This window comes from Prosopis cineraria, unplaced genomic scaffold (genome assembly GCF_029017545.1).
Source record: "Prosopis cineraria cultivar Desert tree isolate PC_DT_omini unplaced genomic scaffold, ASM2901754v1 PC4, whole genome shotgun sequence".
Classification (NCBI taxonomy): domain Eukaryota; kingdom Viridiplantae; phylum Streptophyta; class Magnoliopsida; order Fabales; family Fabaceae; genus Prosopis; species Prosopis cineraria.
In genome coordinates, this window is record NW_026555335.1 from 20,691 (window position 1) to 45,146 (window position 24,456).

At 34.5% G+C, this 24,456-nt stretch overlaps 1 protein-coding gene across 1 annotated transcript; it reads left to right on the forward strand.

The window, feature by feature from the left end:
* The first annotated feature begins 2,880 nt into the window (after window positions 1-2,880).
* Window positions 2,881-23,615, forward strand: LOC129309287 (glucosidase 2 subunit beta). The gene is given in 16 exon segments (XM_054950803.1): window positions 2,881-3,129; window positions 3,221-3,337; window positions 3,525-3,620; window positions 6,480-6,719; window positions 17,652-17,881; window positions 18,216-18,317; window positions 20,458-20,488; window positions 20,491-20,781; window positions 20,868-20,972; window positions 21,077-21,178; window positions 21,282-21,339; window positions 21,462-21,530; window positions 22,547-22,634; window positions 22,910-22,971; window positions 23,084-23,135; window positions 23,232-23,615. Coding segments are annotated over 16 exon segments (1,812 nt in total). The 5' UTR covers window positions 2,881-3,023; the 3' UTR covers window positions 23,295-23,615.
* Window positions 23,616-24,456: the final 841 nt, after the last annotated feature.

Below are 24,456 nucleotides of genomic sequence, written 5' to 3' on the forward strand. Positions count from 1 at the left end.
AAAATGATTTTATGGGCAGTTATTTCCATATAAAACTGGTTGCTTAATTGCTGCTTTAAGGATCTCTATATGGTTCTAGCTATATATGGACCAAGAATGTAGTGTAGCCGTGAGCTCAGCTCTTCAATTCTCAAGCTTCTCCTCTGTATTGTGTTGCTGAGTATATTCTGTTAGTCTTTGTTATTCTGTGGCCTTGCTTATTTTGTAGGGTGGGTCTGTTTAATTCTGGGGAGTTGCCATGCGAACAAGCTAGTATGATGGAATAGCTTTTAAGGACAGTGTCCTTGGCACGACTCAAACTTTAAATTTATCTACTGGTTCCAACAATTAAAACACAAACTTTTCTATGCATGAAGTCATATTCTTCTAATGTATTCTTTTTGTCTTCTTCTACAATCTTCTGGTCATCTTCTTCTATTTTATTCTATTCATCATCTTCTTCTTTAGCATTTTTATCACCCCCTCTTCGTCTACATTTCCCCTTCTTCCATTCTTCTTCTTTCTCTTGATGTCCTTCATCCTTCCCTTCTTTACTTTTCTCATTCTTCTAGTTCGTTTGCCTTTGGTGATGTTGCCAAGGTGAAGATGCAATGAACGTCAATCACTTTTGGGTGACAAAGTGTTTTTGAGCACGCTTTATCATTTGATCTCAAAAGATATTTGCATTTAAGTCTTTTGTGCTTGCAAAATAAATATAGATTCCTTTAAATCCTATTGGTCATAATGTTGAAGGGTCTTGGGTGTTATTTTCCCTATAAACATTCTATAATGAAATAATAAAACTTTAAATATGACATAATTTTTTTAACTTTTCCATAAATATTCTCCTAGAGTTAGTTCTGTTGAAGAAGAAGATGTTATTCGATACAAAAAATATGAATACTTTTTTCAAGTGAAAATTTGATCCATGATTTATTGACGTATAAAGGATTAGTTTCTTCCACTATATTCAAACTTCAAACATCGTTGTTAATCTACACAAATTTAAAAATAGAGTCGGTAATTCGGATAGACCGGGCTCAATTCGGGCCGAGCTTATTTAAATCGGGCTTAAATTATCCCATCCTTTCTAAAAAGCTTATATAACTAAGCCCGACTTTAATACCTTCGGGTTTCAAGCTTATTTGGGCTAGCCCAAATACTCAAAACTTTTTGAAAGTATTTTTTCTTTATTTTTTGAATCAATTTTAATTTTTAAATAATTCTATTAAGCGTAAAATATTATCTTAATTTTAAAAGAATAAAATAAAAAATAACCTATCAACTTTATATTTAAGTAGCTCTGTTATTATTTTATTATATTATGTATAATTTATTCATGAATGTTTCCTTTAATTGTAAATTAATGTCTTAGTTGTTTAAATATTGCTCTTATAATAGTCATATATAAATATTTTGTATATTTTAATTAAATTATATTATTTTAATTATGATTAAGTTAATCTCAATTCAATCATAATGAGACTACTAATTTAAAATTATTATCCCGATTAGTTCAAAGTTTTTAATAACTTTTAGGTAAATTGTACTTTTCATTTTTATGAATATAAAAAAATTGCCATAATTATATTTTATAACAAAATTATTTAATTATGAGTAAAATATTTTTTTTTTGAAATCATTTTTTTTAACTTTTTATATTGTTTAACTCTTACATATAAGGGATTATTACTCTAATTTACTCTTAATTTTAAACCAAATCTAGCATGGACAATAATCAAGTCATTATTCAAGAATATTATTTTATTTATTATGTTTATCTAATAGTAGGGTCGGAAATTCGTACATGCCTAAATTTTATTTTTAAAATTATTTTTAATTTAAAATTAATTATCTTAATTTAGAAAAAGTATAAAATTATTTTTTTATATGAAAATAATTTATAGGACTCAATTTTTTTTAAAAATTGGGTCTTAAAATATTAAAATTAATATTAAAATATATTTTAAATATTATTTTGATATATTTTATTGATTAAAAATAATAAAAATATGAGATATAACTATTTTTAATTTTTTTAAAAAATTACTACATTAAAAAACTTATATATATAGTAATTTGATATAAAATGATATAAAACTTAAAAAATTAATTAATATTTATCATATTTTATATATTTTTTAAAAATTTATTTTTTTATTTGGGTATTCAGGCTTTGCTAAAATTTCCTCGGGCTTATTCAAGTGGCCTAAATAGGCCCGAACAATAAAAAAATTAATATTTTTTTTGAGCTTAACCTTAAATTTTTCGAGCGGGTTTGAGCTTGCTGATTGAGTTTGGCCCAAATTACTGATTTTATTTAAAAGGCTACAAATTTATTATCTTAAGTTAATACTATTTTGCTTAAAAAAATTGATACTAGAAAAGTCTCATAAATAAGATTCCATTGCTTATAACTTATTCTTGTGGTCTTTGAGAAAAAAAGGGCGCACGACTGCTATTAGAATATAAACAAAATTTCATATTTAAATATTAGATGATGAGTTATGGATATATAAACTTAAAAAGTATTTAATTAGATGTCTTAAACTATTTGATGGAATACTATCCTTAAATATAATTAATAATTAATATAAGAAATTCAATATAGTATATGAGCCATTTGATTAAAGATAAAAAAAGAGAAAAAAAGAAAAAAAATGAAAGAATAAAAGATTAAAAAAAAGAGATAAAAAAAAGAGAGGAGGAGAAGAAGAAATTGAATAGATCTAAAATCTTTAAAAAAAATATCAAAATATAAAAAATTTTTATATTTAAATATTAAAATATATAAATTTTAAAAGTATTTAATCAGATGATTTAATTTTGATTTTGACATAGTATTATATATACAATTAATAGTAATAGTTAATATAAAAAATCTAATAGCCGCAACCTGCCGTCAGGTCCATGAATAACCAGGCAAGGGAGGTTGCTGGCTTTCTTTCGGCCTAATTGCGCGTATGTGCTGAGAACAGTCGACGCACGATTGACGGGTCCAAGCACGTCGAGAAATAAATTCATTTCATTGTGTTTGGCGGAAGATGAAGCTAGGATTTGTCCTTATTTCCATTGTATTTTGCGGGTTGATAGCTAAATCAGTTCATTCTTCAAAACCCAAAGACCCATACCTTGGAGTTGCTCCTGAAGGTTCGCCTTGACCTCATTTACGCCTTTTATTTTGAGCTCTTGATACTGTATCTGAATGGGTGTCTTTCTCGTATCATGTTTGAATACGTAGATGATAAGTATTACAAGTCGTCAGCTGTAATACCATGTAAAGATGGATCCAAGGAATTCACCAAAGCTCAGCTCAATGACGACTTCTGTGACTGCCCCGATGGCACCGATGAGCCAGGTCTCTGCTTTACCGTCTGTTTCTCTATTTTTTTTTTTTGGCCTGGTCTTTGTTAAGATGTTGGATCCCGGCTGTTCATGAGATAATCTATAACTCCGACGCCATTTCTTCTGTCTTCACATTTAAATCAATCTTATTTTCTTCTGCAATGTTCATTCTTTTATTCTTTTTTAAATGTAATATGCAGGTACTTCAGCGTGTCCAAGCGGGAAATTTTTTTGTCGGAATGCAGGACATGTTTCCCGTTACCTATATTCATCCAGAGTGAATGATGGAATATGTGGTGAGTAGAATTACCATGCATTATATGATGAGTTTTGGCAAACTAATTGTTATTAGCTTTTAGTGTAGGTAATCTTTTGGGATTACTTTGAGCTTTGGATGGATAGAGAGAATGTGTGCAGATGTTCTAGACATACTCAATTTAGCTATCCAAAAAGCTTAAGATACTTGTTTTGAACATGTTGTTATTGAGAAATATGAGAGTAATTGCCCTTCTTCAGATAAATAAATATTTATCCTTGTTATATCTTGGATTTTCAAGCTCTTTCTGACAAAAAAAAGAAAAACAAAAAGAAACTCTGAGTCTATGCTTTCATCTGGAGAGTGATGCTTGTTTGGATATATGCCAACAATTTGTTCTAGGTTTGTAAATTAAAAAGAACTTTTTCTCCTGATTTGTAGATTGTGTATTATAGTTTGGAAATGGCTGCCCCTTTATTTTTGCATTAGTCTATAGCAGCTTCCTTTTGGAGTAGTTAATTAAGAGTTTATGGTGAATCATAGGCCTTTTTTCTTGAATTTTGGGTATTTTGTTTGGATTAGCTTTTGGAGCTTTGGCTAAGTTAGAGAGGGAAAGGTTGCATCGCAATGTTCAATCTATGATGTTTTTTGGTGCATTTAACCAGAAAGAAATGCTTGGAAATTTAAGGGGTCCTCCTTACCCTCAGTTTTTGTGGGCTAGGACTTTCTTTATGTTCCCCTGGTATATATGTTTTTTCCTTGGGATGTGTGTTTTAACACTGGCAACAGCTTCTTTTAATGGAGTTTTGTTGCATATATGAAGAGGGCTGTGTGAACCTTATTTTTTAATTCAGCCTGATTTGAGAGCCTTATTTAATTGGACTTGTCAGCTTCTACTTTCCATTCTTTTTGTACCTCAGTTAAGGTGGATATGTTGTTCTTGACCTCTTAATCTTTTATTTTCTTTCTTTCTTTCTTTCTTTCAATCAAAGTTGATTTTTCTACACAACACATTGAATTTTGGGTTCCTAATGTTAAACATTTTTATTAATTTAGAGCTTTCATTAAGATATTGAAGAGTCTAAGTTTTGTATTAATGAACCAAGGGTGTATATGGGCCAAGTCTTGCCCATCTTGGAACTTGGTCTTGTATAATTCTAGGTAAAATAATTTCGCCCGTAGACTAGCCTGGGTAGGTTGTCCAGGCCAGGCCAAATGTAGTCCATGCTCTTTTCTTTTGTAACATTTTGTATAGCCTTTAACTTGGGTTCATCTATTTTGCTAAAGTTGCTTTAACTGCTTGGTTAGGATTGCCACAAGCTTATATTCCCCTCATTTTTCTTACCATTTTTAGATGTGAGACTTTTTTCAAGGCTTATCTCTAGCACTACAAGTGTAACTGGAATTGGCTCACTCACCCCTCCCAAAAAAAGGGTTATCATTTGGGCCCTGTTCTATTTGCATGGGCTTGTGTTCTCTGAGACTCAAAGGTCATGAGTAACAAGGTTCATCTCTTTTCATTGCCTGGGCTTACTGTTGAACCTTATAGGCCTCAAGTCCGACATTTTTTTTTGAGTCCTTGATCTTGCAGGGGTTAAGCCTTTTTATTTGGGCTTTAATAGCATCTTAACTTCTTGTATGTGCTTGTAATTGGGTGATACAAAGAAAAAGATAGCAGAAGAGATGTAGAAGAATAGAGAGGAATTTAGAGAGAAAGAGAAAGAAAGGAGAAGAGATAGAGATAACTAGGGAGATGATTTGGAACAATGCATTTCCATTAATCACACGAGCTGATTACAATTGAGAGTATCCTAGTATTTATAGGATTAAGAGGTGTTAAAATAGGATAAAATGAAATAAAAGACCTTACTACCCCACTCAATGGTCATTAACCTCTTAACGAGATATTAATTTTTTTTTTGTCTCATTGGGTTTATTCATTTCTCAAAAATGGGTTGAGCTATTTGATTAGAATTTTCACAAGTTACATGCCTTTCATCTCTTATCATTTATAGATGTGGGACTTTTATCAAGGTTTTTCTCCAACATTTTAAATTTTGAAACTTTTGACACCTCATATCTTTGTATCCAAATGACCAATTTCAGTATATGATCCCTCATTTTGGTATGTTCCCCCTTCTAAGATCTATATGATAGAAATGAAAAAAAGGTGGGCTTTGGAAGAGGAAACAAGAAGAAAACAGTCAAAGAGGGTAAAATTCCAAAATGCAATAATACCAAGTCTGGTGGTTTGACTGAGTAGGTTTTCTTTTCCTTTGAAGATAGACCAATGCATGTAGTTGAAGGTGGCTTAATTGGTTTATCATCAATTTTGCTATGAAATATAAAATCTACAGTAAGCCATGCTGTTCATACGCTCTGACTAATGTGATTCATTTCTCAAATGTTGAGCAATGTAAGGGGACTTTTACCTAGTTTCTCTCAAAAATGCATGTTGACCTTTTTATTTAGTCTTAAAAATACATGTTTTCTAGCAAAATGGCCTCAAAATGTTTTGTTTCATTTTGATGCCTCTTTTATTGGCCTGGGCTGGGCTAAATTGGCTGCATGGCCAGCCTTGTGCTTGCTTGGCTTGGCCTAGTTAGCTGCAGTCCATCCCCCTCCCTATATTGGCCTGATAGTAATAGGTCAGTTGGGCTGTTCAGCTGGATGAACCCTACCCTCCTAAATTTTGTAGAGATGATTCCTTTTCTATCTTTTATTCTGGTGTGGCTATGTAGAATCTGAAATTGTGCACAAACCAATATTTTGATTGAGAAAATAAGAATAGCAAAATTTTTATCTGATAGATTACAATATTTAATAGTTTGGATTCTTTTGTTGGCTTGATATTGTTATTAATGCTATAGTAATTTTATTTGCTTGTTACAACTTGCAGATTGCTGTGATGGAAGTGATGAATATGATAGCAAAGTAAAATGCGCAAATAATTGCTGGGAGGCTGGGAAAGTTGCTCGAGATAAGCTGAAAAGAAAGATTGTCACATATCAAGAGGGTATCTTGTTGCGAAAGCAAGAAGTTGAACAAGCACAACTAGCTCTAGCAAGAGATGAGGCAGAACTTTCTAAGTTAAGAAAAGAAGAAAGTATGCTTAAAGGGATTGTGCAACAGCTGAAGGGTATTGCTTTCCTGTTCCCTCCTGTTCTTGTGAATTCTTTTTATGATATAATGTTTACATCTTAAAATTTCTTTTCGACAGTGGTATTGTGTTGGATAATGGGAGGAATGTGTCCCCACTGGAACTTATGTTTTCTTGACCCAAAAATTATACTTTGGTTTGTTTGGTATGCCAATGTCTTCAAACTTGTAGGAAAATAATCCAACAAGTCTACCTTTTTTCATCTCCTGTTTATATATTTAAAGGTATTTTGGTTGTTATTTCAGACAAAAGCTTGAACATGAGGTGATTGGTACCAAGGTATATTAAAATGGATTATCTTACATAGTGGTGTAAGGATAGCTTCATGTCGTTACTTAATACACATTTTTGGTGTTGGAATTTGGTCATGATGATCACCTTACTGGAGAATATGGAAATGCAATATTAGAAATATATCTTTTGTTGATATAGTAATGTTATGTGTCATAAGAAGATTCTTTTGCAATGTTTATGGTATGTACCATTTGTGTGGAGAAACTTAATTAGGGTGTTGCCTTTATGATGCATCTCATTTGCCATAGGCGGGGTATCCTTCCTCATTGAATTTGAACAACAATACTCAATTGTTTTTGACATTTGTCATTCATAGTTGTTCCTCTTTTACATAAAAAAAAAGTTGGGTTTGTAACATTATTCAAGGGTAGAGTTGTGGATTGGAGGTTTATAGTTTTACGGTGAGGCAATATGCAGATAGTTAAAATGAGAATTTGGGCTTAGTTTAGTGACTGTTATGCAAGCCATATTGTAGATGATAGACTTGTTGATACCGAGGTTGTTGAGGATATGAGATAGGGGTGCATGTGTGTGCGAGGGGGGTGGAATTGATTTTCATGGCATCATGCTCAAATTTAAGAACAGTTGTTGAGTTAATTATGGCCACATGTATGTCATTCTTATTTGACAATGGTTTGACACCATGTGGACAACTGAATCTAAAGCTCTGCTGCAACAGCTAATTTTGTGATTTTAACATTTTTTTTTGATAGAAAAGCGTAGTTATCAGAAAGGAGCATTTACAACTTTTTGGAAGATAACATATCCTTGAACCAGAAATTACAAGATTGTTAAACAGAACAAAAAGTTTTTATAGAGCCTTCCAATCTCTTTGCATATTAGATATTGTGATTCCCTTAAAAAAATCCATGATATGAGCACCAAATGGGAAGTCATATGCACAATTCTATATCATGACATATTTAAAGTTGAAGATATGGACTCAAGAGGCAAGCGTTCCTTGCCAACTAAAAAAACCATAAAATCCCACATATTGCATAAAAACACAAAGTTTTTTGTTTCATTATGTTTACCAAACTTAGTAAAACATTTTAGGAGAAGCAGTTCTAAGGTGCTAGGATGCATGCAGCTCTTGCCAGGAAAACTAAACTTACATTAGAAATTTATAATACCACGGTTTTATATTAGAACTTTACCTATCTAATATAGATTGGTGATTATATGGTTGTGAATGTTAGACATCAACGGGACACTAAGAGCAAAAAATAGTGGTAGCGAATATGAGAATATTAAAATGTATACATGGTCATATAATAAAAAACTTGATATGAAATGATTGTATGGTAAGAAAAATAGGTGTCACCTATTTAGGGGAAAATGATAAAAATTGATTAAAGTGATTTAGACGTGTGCAAAAGAGGTTGTTAGAAACGTCAATGAGGAGAGTTGAGTAGATGGTCTTAGCCTTATAAGAAGATGTAGAGGGGAATCAAGGAGGACACTTGAGGAAGTTATATAACAAGATCTCATCGTGAATGTTTTTGAACAAATAATTGTTAATAGAGCACAAGTTGGTTGATCTCATTGTGAATGTTTTTTGATCAAATAATTGTAATAGAGCACAATGGGTTATGTGATTCATTTAGTCAATTTTATTTAATGGGATAAGACTTGTTATTGTAATTATTGTTTCTAGAGACACTTCGAACACTATTAGTGAAAGCTTGATGTGTTGGGCCAAACTCAACCTAAACTTTTTCTCCCTCACTATGAAATCTTTCATCAATTAACGTTCAAATTAGCTTTAAAAACCATTTAGATGACTGTCAATTGTATATAATCTTCAATAGAAACGTAGAAAATGTTGGGAGGTCATCCCCTACGTTTTCGCTGATGTAGAAGAGCTTTGAGTGGTCCTACTCATTTTGTTGCTTGATGCACTTCCTACACAACCAATGCGAACAAACTATATAACAATACTAGCAGCAGTAACAATAAGCCTTATCCACTAAGTGGGGTCGGCTATATGGATTGTACGATATCATTGTGAACAAACTATATCTCCTTAAAGTTATCAGTGCATTTTCATTCAATGCTTGAATTGAAGATTCCCGCATTTGAGCCATAAATATAGTGCTAATCAACTTGAAGGCTTGAGGCCATTTGGCCATTTGAAATTGGATTTATTGAGTCTTGGACATTTGACTCCTTTGAGCTCATTAGCATGCTATAGTTATTTTGACCATTCTATGAATCTATTTATGTGTTGGATTGTGGCGTTGTCGGAGGCCAATTGGTGCTCAATGATCCACCTAGGTCCCCACCACTATTGTTTGTCACCAACATTGTGAACTTCATCGCTATATTTGCCATGAATGCTTCAATCCTTGTGATGGATTGCTTTGACTCACAAATTTTCAATGGTGTTTCACTTCAAACCAGTTTGACTGCTCTTGAGTAATGCTACTTGAAACTCTAAACATTGCTCAAGTCTACAGCCTCTAGTGATTGCTTATTTGGTGCCATCAAGTTGGAGAATGGCTTTGCTGCTGGTTTGATAAAGGAAAAATAAAAAATGAACTTGATGAGACTACACCCTTAATGGGCTGTGCGTATGAGAGAGGACAGCCCAAGAGTGCCAAGAAGGGCCCTATTAGTATGATAGAGGCAGCAAAGAATCCAACTACAAGCCCAAATGCTAACAACCCTAAGAGCAGTGGCACAAAAGCAATTATCTAGGGTTGTGTAGCAATCAGGGCAACGGTGGCTAGGTGAGCTCCTGAACTCTCGAAAGTCAGGGAAGCATTTCTATTTGTTTCCTTATTTTCCTTCCCTTTTATGGCTAGTTTTTTTTGTTACTGTTCTTAGTTAGTTCACCTGTCCCTTTTTCCCCTTCTATCGCCATAAAAAGAGGTTGTAACTAACTTGAATAGTGGCAATATATCAACAATGTTTCTTAGTTCCATCAACTTGGTATCAAAGTAGGTCGGTCTTGTGGATGGTGAATACGAGAATGGAAGCCAGGATGGAAAGTGTGGAGAAGTCGGTGAGTGAGCTAGTGGATTTAAGCATAACTATAGTAGAGTTGCAAAGAGCTAATGAGGTGGCACAAGGAGAAAGAACAGCCATACAGAGGACTCTTGCTTAGCTACATGAATAGGGCCGTGATATCTTGGTTGTATTGTGGCAACTAACACGGGAAACTAAGGTGGGGGAGATTGGAGAAGGAGAAAATGTGGTCGTGCCCCTAAACAATGAGGAACTAAGGGCAGAAGCAGAAGGAGAGGTAGGTGATCGACACAAGGAAGTGGTCGATATAGGAGGGGAGAAATGGGCAAAAGTATAGAACATTGGAGATGCCCTTGTTTGAAGGAGATGACCTGATTGGCTGGACTTTCCGTATGGAGAGATATTTCTTTGTTAATGGTGTTTCGGAAGTTAAAAAGATGGATGCAGCGGTGGTAACTGGTCAGAATGAAAGGAAAAGCTTTGAATTGGTTTCAATGGGCTGAGACTTGTGCTCTTATGGTGAATTGGGTGAAGCTGAAAGTAGGCGTCATTAAACAGTTTCATTGCTTTCAACATAGTGACAACCATAAATGTATTGCAGCCTTGCGACAAAGTGGATCAGTGTTAGAGTACAGGGAGAAGTTTGAAATGCTCTCAACAACCCTTAATGATGTATTTGAAGTTTCATTAATGGGTATATTTTTAAATGGGCTTTAGGTGGAGGTGAAAGCATATGTCTGTGTTTTAAAGCCTAAAAACTTGCGAGAGCTCATGGATACTACCTTTGCAACAGAGGGCCGAAATGTAATTTTAGAAAAGGCCTATAAAAAATGTGAAGCACAAGTGAATCTCTGACACCTATCGTTGAAGTGGGCATTGACCAATGCTTCGCAACCCTGAGTTGCCTCCTTCTTTGAGACACCCAGAAGCCAAAACCTGTCTAGGGGAAGTTGCGTGAATGTAAGTGTTGGAAATTGTGCTCTAGGGCCAATCATTGTACTATGCACATTGTTATTTAATGAATTTCTCTTTTGTTATCATATTAATTGCATGTTTACTATGATAATTGTATCTTTGGACAAACTATAGTGATTGTCGTAAATATCCCTGGTCGGTTATCTATGAGAGATCACAGATAAAACAAGACTAGTATGACTTTAATTAATTATAGAGACACAAATCAAAGTCATAGGCACTTGAAAGAGTACAAGGTGTTGGACTGACCCGTTATAAGAAAGTTGCATGGTACAAGTTATAAGCTTATCTCATGTGTAACTATATCACTAAACCCTTTGACCTGAGATCATCATGGATTCCTACATGATGACCGCTGAACTTTGATATAGTTAAAAGTCACCTTTGACCGGGTGATCGTAAAGGCTATGATTGAGTTTAGTGATATTCATGCAGAGGAATATCAGTGGTTAAGATGGAATTTGTCTTTTATATTATGTGAAGGATATTACTAGGCTCCTCGATGAGTAAGACTGAGAAAATGTATGGCCATACTACAATGAAAATGGTTTTTACATTGCTATAGTCACTCCACTCAGAGATTGAGAAAGTAATGGTCAGGTAAAGAAGAATGACAATTCCGTGTTTCACACTTGATTGAAATATCGCGTGACAAAAGGGATGTGATACTGTTGCATGATAGGTTACATTGGATCATCGATCCTCGTGTGATGATCCTCATGTGAATTGGGTAATTGCAATGTCTTGCTAGAGGCTATTTGTGACTTGTGGGTAATAGCGTAATTTGCCTACTGTCAATTTTATATGGGCCTACAAGGTCGCACACAAGAATAGTCCAACTCGAGTTATAATGTTCAAGTTTATTAAATCTGGAATATGTATAGATTCAGTGAATGTAATGCAGGGTAAATACATTTTATATATATATTTGAATATTTGTTTGATAAATATTTATATATATATATATTTATATGAAATATAATTTTATATATATATATTTGAAATATATATATATTCATATGTGTATATATATATTGATATATATATGTATATGTATATGATATATAAAATTAAATATATATAGTATAATATATATATATTTTCAAAATATGTATATATATATGTATATTCGTATGTATATATATAATATAATATAATATGTATATGTGATGTATATTATATAATATTATATTATATTGTATTAGTTTTAAATTTAATTTTATATGATAGATTAAATTTAATATTTATATATATATGTATATGTATATGATATATAAAATTAAATATATATAGTATAATATATATATATATATTTTCAAAATATGTATATATATATATGTATATTCGTATGTATATATATATAATATAATATGTATATGTGATGTATATTATATAATATTATATTATATTGTATTAGTTTTAAATTTAATTTTATATGATAGATTAAATTTAATAACTAACATGATATGAGAGAATATCATGTCAATTTTATAATTTGAATTTATACAATAAATTTGAATTAGATATGATATCGTAGATTAAATTTATGAGATAAATTTAATTAAATTTTTATGGGCTCTTTAAGTGGAAGACGAAAACCCTAATCTATATACTACATATAGATAGGGACGTGTCTTGTGAAGATATAGAGTTAGAAAAGTTTTGACGACCCAACACTTTGAGAGCCACGAAACACCCTAAGGAAAAGAAAACTAACGTTCAAAGAAGAACGGATGTTGGGAGCGCTAGCATGCTGTTCGAGTTAGAGAGCTATTTATGTGGATACTGGCAAAGAGAGTAGATCTATGTTGTTAGCTCTTTAAGATTCAAATTCTTGAAGAGAACACGCATCAAGTTTGAGGAATCAAAAGGTAACTCTTCTATCGACCTTGATTTAAATGAGTTTGTTTAGTCCATATCTGGATAAGGATTTTAAAATTTTAATCTTTCGTTCCACCTTCCTATCCAATAGTAAGGATGTCAAAAGGTCCATAACTTCTAATGATAAGGTGACGCCTCTAAATGCGACCCCTAGTAGTGGAAGTAGTAGCACCTAAAGCACCAAAAGATTATCTGAGGCTGAGTTAATTCACAGAAGGTAGCTTGGGTTATTCTTTAGTGTGAAGAGAAATTTGGGCCATGCCATAAGTGTAATGTCAAGTGACTACAATTGTTGATAGTGGACGAGGAGAGTGATGAAGAGATAGTTGAAAAGGATTTCACTGAGTTGGAAGAGGAAGACGCTGAGAAGTCATATTCAACCATGGAACTTTCTCAGTTTATAGTAATTAGTATCTCCCAACTATTAAACGATGAAGGCGAGGGGACTACTCAAGAATAGAGAGGTGGTGATTTTGATTGATAGTGGGGCTACCCATCATTTCATCTCTGCTAGCACGGTGAAGGAGTTTGGAATTGAGGTGCAACCCACAAAAGATACTCAGTAGTTGTGGGTGATGGGATGGGTAGAAGTGTATTCTACAGGGGTATGCAAGTATGTGGAGCTCGACCTATGAGGGCTTTGAGTCATCCAGACATTTTACCCATTTCTTTTGGCTAATATTGACATTTTACCCATTTCCCTGGGCTAATATTGATGCTGTGTTGGAAGTGGCTTGGCTGGAGTTAGTCATTAGGGGAAATTAGAGTGAATTGGGGTCAATTATATATGAAGATTAAGAGTGAACAAAAATGGTTGCGTTTGTGTGGCGACCTTACTTTGACTTAAACCGTTGCAACATATAAGGTATTGAGAAAAGTGTTGAAGGGAAAAGCTGATTGGCATGTATTGGAGATTAATGCTATAACAGGGCACAATTTACAGGAACTTGTGGAATCAACACCCATGTCCCTGGAAATTTAGAAATTGCTGGAAAAATTTTAGGAGATATGTAAGCCAGTTTTAGGGTTACTACCTAAACAGACATGGGACCACTCTATTGTGATTAAAGAGGGGACCTAACCTCTGAACCTTCGCCCCTTATCGTTACTCTTGTACTCGCAAGGCTGAAATTGAGAAGTTGGTTAAGGAGATGATCTGGTATTATATAGCCTAGTAGCAATCTATACTTAAGCCCGATGCTCCTCGTCAGGAAAAAGGATGGTAGCTAGAGGTCTTATGCTGATTATAGGGCATTGAACAACGTAACTGTACTTGACAAGTATCTTATCCCATCAATAGATGAGTTGTTGGATGAACTTGGGAATGCTACCATTTTTTTGAAATTAGATTAGAAGTCGGGGTACTATTAGATTCGTATCAAGGCTGGAGATTAACACAAAATAGCCTTCTGCACGCATGCAGCCATTATGAATTTTTGGTTATGCCTTTCGGCCTTACTAATTCCCCTTCTACTTTTCAGTCATTGATGAACAATATTTTTAGAGATTATTTGAAGAAATTCATTTTAGTATTTTTTGATGATATCCTGGTGTATAGCAGGGATGAACCCATGCATTTGGAGCATTTGAGCAAGGTGCTGGAGGTATTATGGCAACACAAGCTCGTTGTTAACCTCAAGAAGTATAGCTTTGGGCAATAACAATTAGAGTACTCTGAGCATATTATCACTGCTCGAGGTGTCAAGATTGACCCAGCAAAAATTGAAGCGATAGTGTCATGGCTTGTTTCGAAGGATATAAGGAGTTTAAGAGGATTTTTGGGACTCACTAGGTATTACTATAAGTTCATTAAAAATTGTGGGAAAATTGCGGCTCCTTTGACGACAGTGTTGAAGAAAAATGCTTTTAAGAGGGGAGATCCAGCTCAGGCTGCCTTTGAATAGTTGAAATCAGCCATTGTAAATGCACCAGTCTTAGCCATGCCTGGTTTTCAATTGCCCTTCGTATAGAAGCAGGCGCTTGTAGAATGGGGGGTGGGAGCAGTTTTAATGTAGCAAGGGAAACCCATTGCCTATTTCAGCCAACAACTAACAGGAAAGGTGCAACAGGGGTTCCTGCATGAAAAAGAATTAATGGTAATCGTCTTTGCCATTAAGAAGTAGCAACACTACCTCGCAGGGGCTCCGTTCATCATCAAAACAGACCAAACAGCTTTAAAGCACTTACTGGAACAATGAATTGTAGATCTTGATCAAAACAATGGATTATGAAATTGATGGCCTTTAAGTTTGAGATATAGTACAAACTGGATAAGGAAAATTGTGCTGCTGATGCTTTATCTCGGAAAGAATTTGAGGCTAAAATAGCCAAAGACGAGAAATTTAAAAGGATACAACAACAACAACAACAACAAGCTTTATCCCACTAGGTGGGGTCGGCTATATGGATTGCAAGATGCCAACAATAATAACATCAACAAAGTTTTACATTGGCTGTTAATGGCCTAACACAACCCTCCTCCTTTACCTGGGTTTGGGACTGGCTATAAATATAGGCGGAGTTGAGAGACTTAAAAGGATATGAGAACAAATTTTATTGGGAAAAGACATTCTAGTTGGATATTCAATGAAAAATGGGTGCTTACTTTATCAAGATAGACTCGTTCTACCCAAACACACATCTAAAACTATTGCTTTGATTGTTGAGTTCCATAATTCCCCTATGGGTGGCCACTCGGGCTACCTACGTACCTACAAAAGGTTATCGGAGGCGGTGTATTGGGAAGGGATGAAGAAGGATGTTTAGGATCAGGTTGCAAGGTGTGCAGTTTGCCAACGCAACAAATATGAAGTGGTTAGTCCAGCAGTTTTATTACAAACCTTACCTATTCCTTAACATTTATGGGAAGACATCAGCATGGATTTCATAGTTGGCATGCCCTCAGCCACAAGTTATGACACTGTTATGGTAGTTGTTGATCGTTTTACCAAATTATGCTCATTTCATACCACTATGCCATCCCTTCACTGATAAGATGTGCCTGAGAGATTTATTGCAAAAGTGGTGAAGCTGCATGGTTTCCCAAAATCTATTGTGTCCGATAGAGATAGAATATTTATTAGTCAGTTTTGGAGGGAGTTGTTTGCTTACTCGGGTACCACTCTTAAGTATAGCTCGGGATACAATCCTCTAACTGATGGACAAACTGAGATGGTTAATCGAAGTCTTGAGACCTACTTGAGGTGTTTTGTTGGTGAATGACTAAAAACAATGGGTGAAGATGTTACCTTGGTTAGAGTTTTGGTTCAACACCACTGACAACTGGTCATTGGGAACTACACCTTTCAAAGCCTTGTGTGGAAGGGATCCCCCTACAGTTTTAAAGTGGAAAGATGATAATTGTATGGTAGAAGAAGTTAATGAGCAGATTTGGGAAAGAAATGAGATGCTGCAGCGACTAAAATCTCATCTTGAGCAAGTGCAAGTGGTTATGAAAGAACCAGCTGACAAGAAGAGAAGGGAGGCGGAGTTTCAAGTGGGAGACAAGGTTTACCTGTGCATGCAGCCTTACAAGCTCAAGAACCTAGCCAAAAAACAAAATGAGAAGTTTTTTCTCCCCAGTTTTATGGGCCCTATGAGATCATACAGCAAGTGGGAAAGGTTACCTATCAGCTCAAATTACCAGAAACAGCAAGGATGCATCCTACTTTTCATGTATCCCAGCTCAAAAAATCCTATATGAATTACAGGTTCAACCTGCAGAAGTTGTTAAGGTGAGATGCATGACTGATGGCAGTAAACAAGTTCTGATTAAGTGGAAAAATTTATCAGATTGTGATAACACGTGGGAGGATGTGGGAGGATATGACTACTATCGCCTTCTAGTTTCCTGATTTTTCCCTTGAGGACAAAGTGAGAGGTCTAGGCAGGGGAGATGGTGAGACTACAGCCTTAGTGGGCCGGTGTATGAGAGGAGACAGCCCAAGATTACCAAGAAGGGCCCTGTTAGTATGACAGAGGCAGCAAAGCATCCAACTACAGGCCTGAAAGCCAACAACCCCAAGAGTAGTGGCATAGAAGCAGTTATCTAAGGTTGTGTGCAAGAGAGGAGTAGGCAATCAGACAGTGGTGGCTAGGGAGCTCCTGACCTCTTGAAAGTCAGGGAAGCATTTCTTTTTCTTTCCTTATTTTCCTTACCGTTTATGGCTATTTTCTGTTGTTACTGTTCTTAGTTCACCTATCCCTTTTTCCTCTTCCATCACCCTAGAAGAGGTTGTAACTAACTTGAATAGTGGAAATATATCAGTAATCTTTCTTAGTTCCATCAGAACTTCATTCACCAATGAGTTAAAATTGTGTGAGAGGTGAACTAGAGCCATTATTTGTTCCCAACTAACCAAACTCCCTTTCCCTCCAAGTAACTAGCCTAGTGTTAGTTACTCCCCTTTTATTCATACCTGAAAGGTGCATAAGGCTTTGTGGAAATGTACTATATTCACAACTTTTAGGGTTGTAGTGTGATGTGATGGTTTTGAGGAATTTCTGAGTTTGTCACATGAAATTTTTATCCATTATGTGAGGAGAGTTTTTCCTGTTGCCTTTTAATTAAATTTTCGTATACCAGGAATTTAAATATTAGTTTGTGAACTAATTCATGGAGAGAATGAGTAACTTCTCATGGGCACTGCATAACAAACAGGAAAATGTGAGGCAGAGCACCTATTTGTTCTTTTATTTGAGATAAAATGTTATCTTATGTTAATGTCTTTATATAAGATATTTCTTTGGCAATATAAATTAAGTATATTGCCCCTTACACCTCCTTTGCAGAGCATAAAGAACAGATAGAGAAGGCTGAGGAGAAGGAAAGGCTGCAGAAGGAAAAAGAAGAGAAGCAGAAAAAGGAGGCTGAGAGGAAGGCTAATGAAGAGAACCCTAAACTGGATGGAGAAGATACACAGCATAGAAACGAAGCTGTGGAGCAATCTGATGGCAAAGACAATGATGTGGCTAGTGACCATGATAGAAGTGGCTCTGTCGTTGATTCTCCTATGCAACAGGTTGATTTTTATTTTTTATTTTTTTTTAAGGATATGGTATTCTGAAGAAATACATTTTACTTATGAAGAGATTAATTTGGTAATTAGTGTCACAAGAGGATGCACTATGCAGATAGATCGTTGTGATCTTTTTTGAACCTTAATTTGTCCAAATTTGAAAATTAATAAGGATCATTTTCCAACCAAATGATTGTGGTACTTCTTTTCCCCTTCAGTGTGGTTCTTGATTGTTTCCTTGATTCAACTCTTTTACCACTTCATTCATTCACCAACTTTCTTTTCTCTGGTCAAGGTTTGCTGGTATATTATGTAACTTTTACTTCCATTTGTGTAGGATGCGGAACAGGATCAGAAGTTGGCGGATGTACTTGATAATGATAATGTAGCCCCAGATGCTCCTGGAAGTGAAGGATCTTCACATATAGGAGTGGAAGAGGTGAATGAAAATTTTGTGGATTGTAATTTTCTTTTCATCTAAATTCATAGTAGCTGAAGTGGCATCTCCTGACATGCAGAGATGGAACCAAAATTTTTTTTATGGGGGCTGAAACTTATAAATAAAATTTTATTAAACGTTATTTTGAAAAGTTGAAATTAATTTAATAATAAAATTTCAATTTAAAAACAAGCATGATCGGTGCATCAGTATATAATATAAAATGTATAGGAATGTGAACTAAGCTTGGTGGAAATGTTGGAAATGCAGAGTCTTCTTGATATTTTTGCAAGAACACTGGAGCCAATGTGGCTAGTGGAAATAATTCTAGATTAGATCTTTTCTTTGATGAAGTGGCAATCAATTTCAATGTATTTGGTCCTTTTATGAATGACTGGATTGGAAGCAGTGCGTAGAGTAGTTTGATTATCACGCTTTAGTGTCATGTGGTCAAGATTTCTGAAAGGGAAGTTCTTGTAGTGATTGTTTTATCCACATAAGCTCACACGTTTCTGGTTTCATGGCATGTTATTCAGTTTCAGGACTAGATCTTGTCATATCTTGTTTCTTTCTTTTCCAAGAGAATTTCCTTTAAGAAATATACAGTAACCAATAGTGGATTGATGATTGGTTGGTGTTCCAGCTCAACCTGCATCAACACACCCGACCATCAGAATTTGATTAATAATTCTTCCCTTCGCAAATTAGTTGCTCAGCAATTCACTTTGTGACACTGTACTTAGCATTCATGCTGGTTAAAACCATTTGTTGCAGCCAACTGACCACCAACTGTGATGTTAATTGGCTGGCACTTAAGTAGGGTGGGGAACCCTATCTAAAAAGTTAGCTATTGAACTAGGAGAACCAACTGACTTGGATACCCTATAGAGCAAACCAAACTTCATGTGGAACTGGGTAGCTCATGCTACCTTGCTCTGCTTCGTTAGCCTTGTACATTATTCATCTGAATGCCTTGTCTTCTGGTTTGTTTATATAAATATGAAGCAATAAAGTTTGTGTTGGTTGTGTGTTGTTCTATAAAATTCCTTTTTATTAACATCGAAATCTTATCTTTTTGCCCTTTTACTCTTCTCTTCTTTTAATATGTTTTGTACATTAACAAGTAGAAGGAAAGATGAAAGAGCTGGTACCAAGTCGTTATAAGTTGGTTAATGATTCATCTTAAATCGTGAAGATCTCTTCCCTTATTTTAGGATTGAACATCTATTGAAATAATTTGTTAACCAGTTCATAGGCGTGGATGAAATTTTACCAGTATCAGAGTATTTCATTCCGGATGGTGTTCTTTCCTTTTTATAATTTTAAATGATATTTCCATGTTGAATATTTGCACTTTAGAGGTGCTGGTGCAGCCATACGGATTTATGATTATGCTGGTCACAGTATTCTGTGACAGTGTTTCCCCAATAAATTTATCTGGTTTTTCATAATATCTAGAGTTAATAACTGACTGATTTTTTTAATTAAAGTTTTTGGCTCCTGCAATTGTGAAAAGGGGAGTGATGAATGGAAATTTTATATGAGGGTCACTTGGTTAGGTTTGGAAACTATTTGTATTGTAAAAACTATAAATTAAGGGAATACTCCCCTTTGCTATTTGGAGTTCAGTTTAGAAAGTTTAATTTGCATGATTTTATGGAAAGATGTACCATGTTGGAAAACTTGGTATGCTTGTAAAGGCAATTTTGATGGCTGGATTTCACTTGCCTTGTATTTAAAGGCTTAATCATCATCATAGCATGTACACAATGACATTAGCACTAAATATTACGGAGCGATTAGATAATGTTTGGATTAATGATATACCTCACATGATGTAGCCGACAATTTCTTTGCAAACAAATTTTTTAACCAAGGGAAATTGTGCATTATAGATCAAATATATTTGTCCAGTTAATTAGGTTGATCTTGAACTAGCATTTTCCAACATATATTGTAGAAGCCTTAACAATTTAAATTTCTGTTCTTCTATCTCTCAGGAGATTGTTTTTTCTTATATGAATTGGTAAATTTCTTGTCCTATATCTTTACGTTGCCAGATTCTTAATTCAGAAACACTTGGCATGCCTGATTGCTTTTAACTCTGTCCGCAACTGTTCCCTTCATGCTACATCTGTAGGGAAATGATTTACCTGAAAGTACTGAGGGATTGTCAAAGAAGAGTTGGGTCGGCTTGTTGCTTCTCGTTGGACAGGAGAAAATCCTGCTAAGCAAAGTGCTGAAGCTGATGCAATGATTAATAAAGCTAATGAAGATTATGAGGATCTTCCACAGGAGACAAATCACGAGGAATATGAAGGTTATGTGTCTGAAACAGATGATGACAGCCACAAATATGACGATGTTGACATAGAAGATGAAATGGATGAAGACTTCCATGAGGAGCATGATGACCTTAGCTCATCCTACAAATCCGACAATGATATTACTCCTGATTTGTCAGGTTTGTATCAGCAGAAGGTCCAGATTTGTTATTGAAATGTTGCTGTACAGCTGGACTTGTGATAAGATAAATTGATTAAATTCCAGATGTCACTACAGCAAACAGCCCTTCTTGGTTAGAGAAAATACAGAAGACTGTACGAAACATTTTTCAGGCTGTTAATTTATTTCAGACTCCAGTGAACCAGTCAGGTGTGCATCAATGCTCTGTTATGCATTATAATATATATAGCTTTTGCCATTATAATATATATATATATATATAGCGCTTATGCCATTGTCATTGTCCTCTTAAGATGCTGCTCGAGTACGCAAGGAGTATGATGAGTCAAGTACCAAATTGTCTAAATTACAGTCGAGAATTTCAAGTTTGAAGCAAAAGCTAAAACATGATTTTGGTCAGTATGGTGTTGATAACGTTTGTCATTATTGTAGAAATTGAATTAGAGTGTGATGAGTTGGTCTGAATTGGCGTGAAAAAACTGAAGCTGAGTATTACAGGTCCAGAGAAGGAGTTCTATTCATTCTATGATCGTTGTTTTGAGAGCAAGCAGAACAAGTTACATTATCTGTCCACTACTGCTTTATTTTCTGTTTCTTCTGCATTCAGTAATTTTGTGTTGCTGCAATTATGGTAGTTTCACTTTTTCTTACTTTCGGGTGATGAAAATTTTGGTTCAGGTACACTTACAAGGTCTGTCCTTATAAAGAGGCCTCTCAGGAGGAAGGCTATAGCACCACACGCTTGGGGTAGGGTTTTATTAAACCTTGCTGCATATTTTTTACCTTGCAGCTTGCAAAATAAGTCGATCTTTGAGGGTCTATTCTCATTTGTTATAGTTTTTTCTTTAGATTATTTCATATGGAAGGTAGGAAGTTTGCTAGTTTATCTTGTCAATAAGAATCAGTTGTTTTTGCTGTACGGCTTTTCTTTTTCTCTCATTAAGAATACAATTAGTTAACGGTAAGGCCCCAATTGTTGTTAGTTGGAACTTTACTGTTCACAATTTGAATTGCAAGATTTGCTACCAAAAAAAAAAAAATTTCCAATGATAGTTTATCAGAGGCGGGGTCACTATTAGGCCAGATTTCACCATGAATTGGTGTGATTTCTGGATGAATAACCTAATGCTGAATTTTGCTTGGCTGAGCAATCAGATCTGATCTATCATGACCTAATGTTACCTTCTTTGAGAAGAAAAGAAGAACTTGAAAAAGATTCATGGGCAAAATTATTGATATTTGAATTTTGTGTTGCAGTGGAAGAGAATGGAGCAAGGTTATTTATAGGCATAAGTGACTCGCAGGTCATGCCTAAAGAGAGAAAAACAGATAATAATTCATATTTATTGCTAACGTAGAGCTAATAAAGGATAGAAAAGTATTGAGTATTGATAGCAAGGGATCGTTGGACTGTTTCTGTTTGAGGATTTCTTTTTCTCCATCTTCTTATTAATTGAACTTCTCTGATCAATTAAAGGCCTCTTGATGATTTTATTGGTATATTTAAATAATCAAAACTACAGAGCATTTTTTATACGGAACTGGCCTTTGATGAACAGGTTAAATTTACTATCTTGAGTATTTTAGTAATGTTATAAGCACATCATATTTTATCTTATAGTTTGTAAGAGAATTATCAATTTGTTGCCGTATCTTATGAATGATACATTCATGACTTGGAATCAGGCATTATATTTCCCATTATGAACCTCTCATTTTGACGACTATGGTGAATACAACAATGATCTATCTATTTTTAACAGACGGTGGGACAAATTTGAGGAATCTTACAGAATTATGGCTTTCTCTAATGGTGATAAATGCTGGAATGGGCCTGATAGGAGTTTAAAGGTAGTTACTTGTGCAAAACCTTTCTTACTCGATACATTTTCCGATTTTTATTTAAAAATGCCTTTTCTTTCATTACTTTGTTTACAGAATCTTGTTTGTCTCTTCCGTTTGATCAAGTACAATATTAATGTTATTCTGATTTTCATAAGGCTATCTTAATAGATAAATTAGTACCTCCTCGGTTTGAGAGGTGCATTTTGGAGGTTGTTATTATGCTAAACCTTGTGCCGTGGTGGGGCAAGTCCCAGTAGTGATTAGTGGTATATTCTGTACAGGTCAGGCTAAGATGTGGGTTGACAAATGAGATTACTGATGTAGATGAACCAAGCCGTTGCGAGTAAAGATTTTTTGTTTTATTTTGTTTTCTTTTTCATTTTCTGCTTCCTTCTCCTACGATCTTCTCTTTATTTCATTTCCTTTTTGTTGTCTTGTCATGGCCTTCGTGGCAGGTACGTAGCATTCTTGTCTACCCCAGCCCTTTGCCGTGAGGAAAAGCTCAAGGTAATTCTTCCATTGTATGATAATAACTAGTACCTACCACTTTGTTTCTTGCTTTAAATTTTCTGACATTCTTGAATTAATGGGAAAATATTCTAGGAGCTACAACACAAGCTGGACTTGATGAATAAGGATGAACCTCAAAGCCATGATGAGCTCTGAGCTGCGAGGATGGGTATAATCAAGTCAGCTTACTGGTCAATGTGATGCACATTCTTGAGATTGAAATCCTGATACGAGCAAGTAGCTTGAAGAGTACTGGTAAAAAAGGGTAGCGTGAAGAGTTAAAGCAACTGAAGTGGCGTCTTGATAGTTGTTTGTTACGACTCCCCTCATAGATCGTCTCAACTGATCATGCATTTGAGACCGTTTTACATTGTGCTGGTTTCATTTTGTTTTTCACCAAAGAATATGCTTCAAAAGATTTTGTTCTATTTTTACTTTTATAAGAAGCCAAATTAATCCAATGAAGATTGAAACTCTCGTGATCTTTGTAGAATTTGTCTGTTGAATAGAAGTTGCTGCTCAACTTCAGGGATTAGCTAAAATCATATTTTCTGCAACAGCTTCAACGTGATCTGGAAGTTTAATGTGGTGGATATTATAGCGTGAGTGATGCTTCCTGTTAATATTGAGATAGAATTTCCATTTTCGTGCTGGAAAGGGGGAAAGTGATCCATGGGAATTCTTTCCTCTTGGCTAAGGATGAGAATCTTCAATTGTATATACCCAAGTTAAAAAAGAAAAAATTCGTTTTGTTTTGGTCGAAGAAAAAAATTCGTTTGTATGATCGGCAAACTCCTCTTTTGCAAATTACATCAAACAATTTCAAATCAGCAACTTTTCAATAATGAATCAAAACAAGTACTGAGTATAGTCAAATTGATGATGTAATAATAAATTAAAAAATTATATATGTATATAATAATTTAAATATAAGAAATAAATTTAAAATTGTTATTTTATTTAAAAATAAAATAATTTAAGTTTTTCATGACTTAACAAACTATATGGTACAATATAACATCAAATGACTAAAAAAATTGATCATTTTAAAAAAATTTGATAAAAAAATTAAATTTTTTTTGAATAGTTTGATTTTTGAAAATCGAATTTGGTTCCTAATTTGATCCTAGTTCAAGAATAAAATTCAAGAATCCAATGCGAATCTCTCCTAACTAGCTAGCATGTATGAGAATATTATTTTAGGATTACAAATTGCAAGAATCTCATATTGCCTTTCATATTTTGATACCTTACTCGATCTTTAATTGGATTGATCAAACACTTAGGGATATCATGCATTGTGATTTGCCTTTTGGTG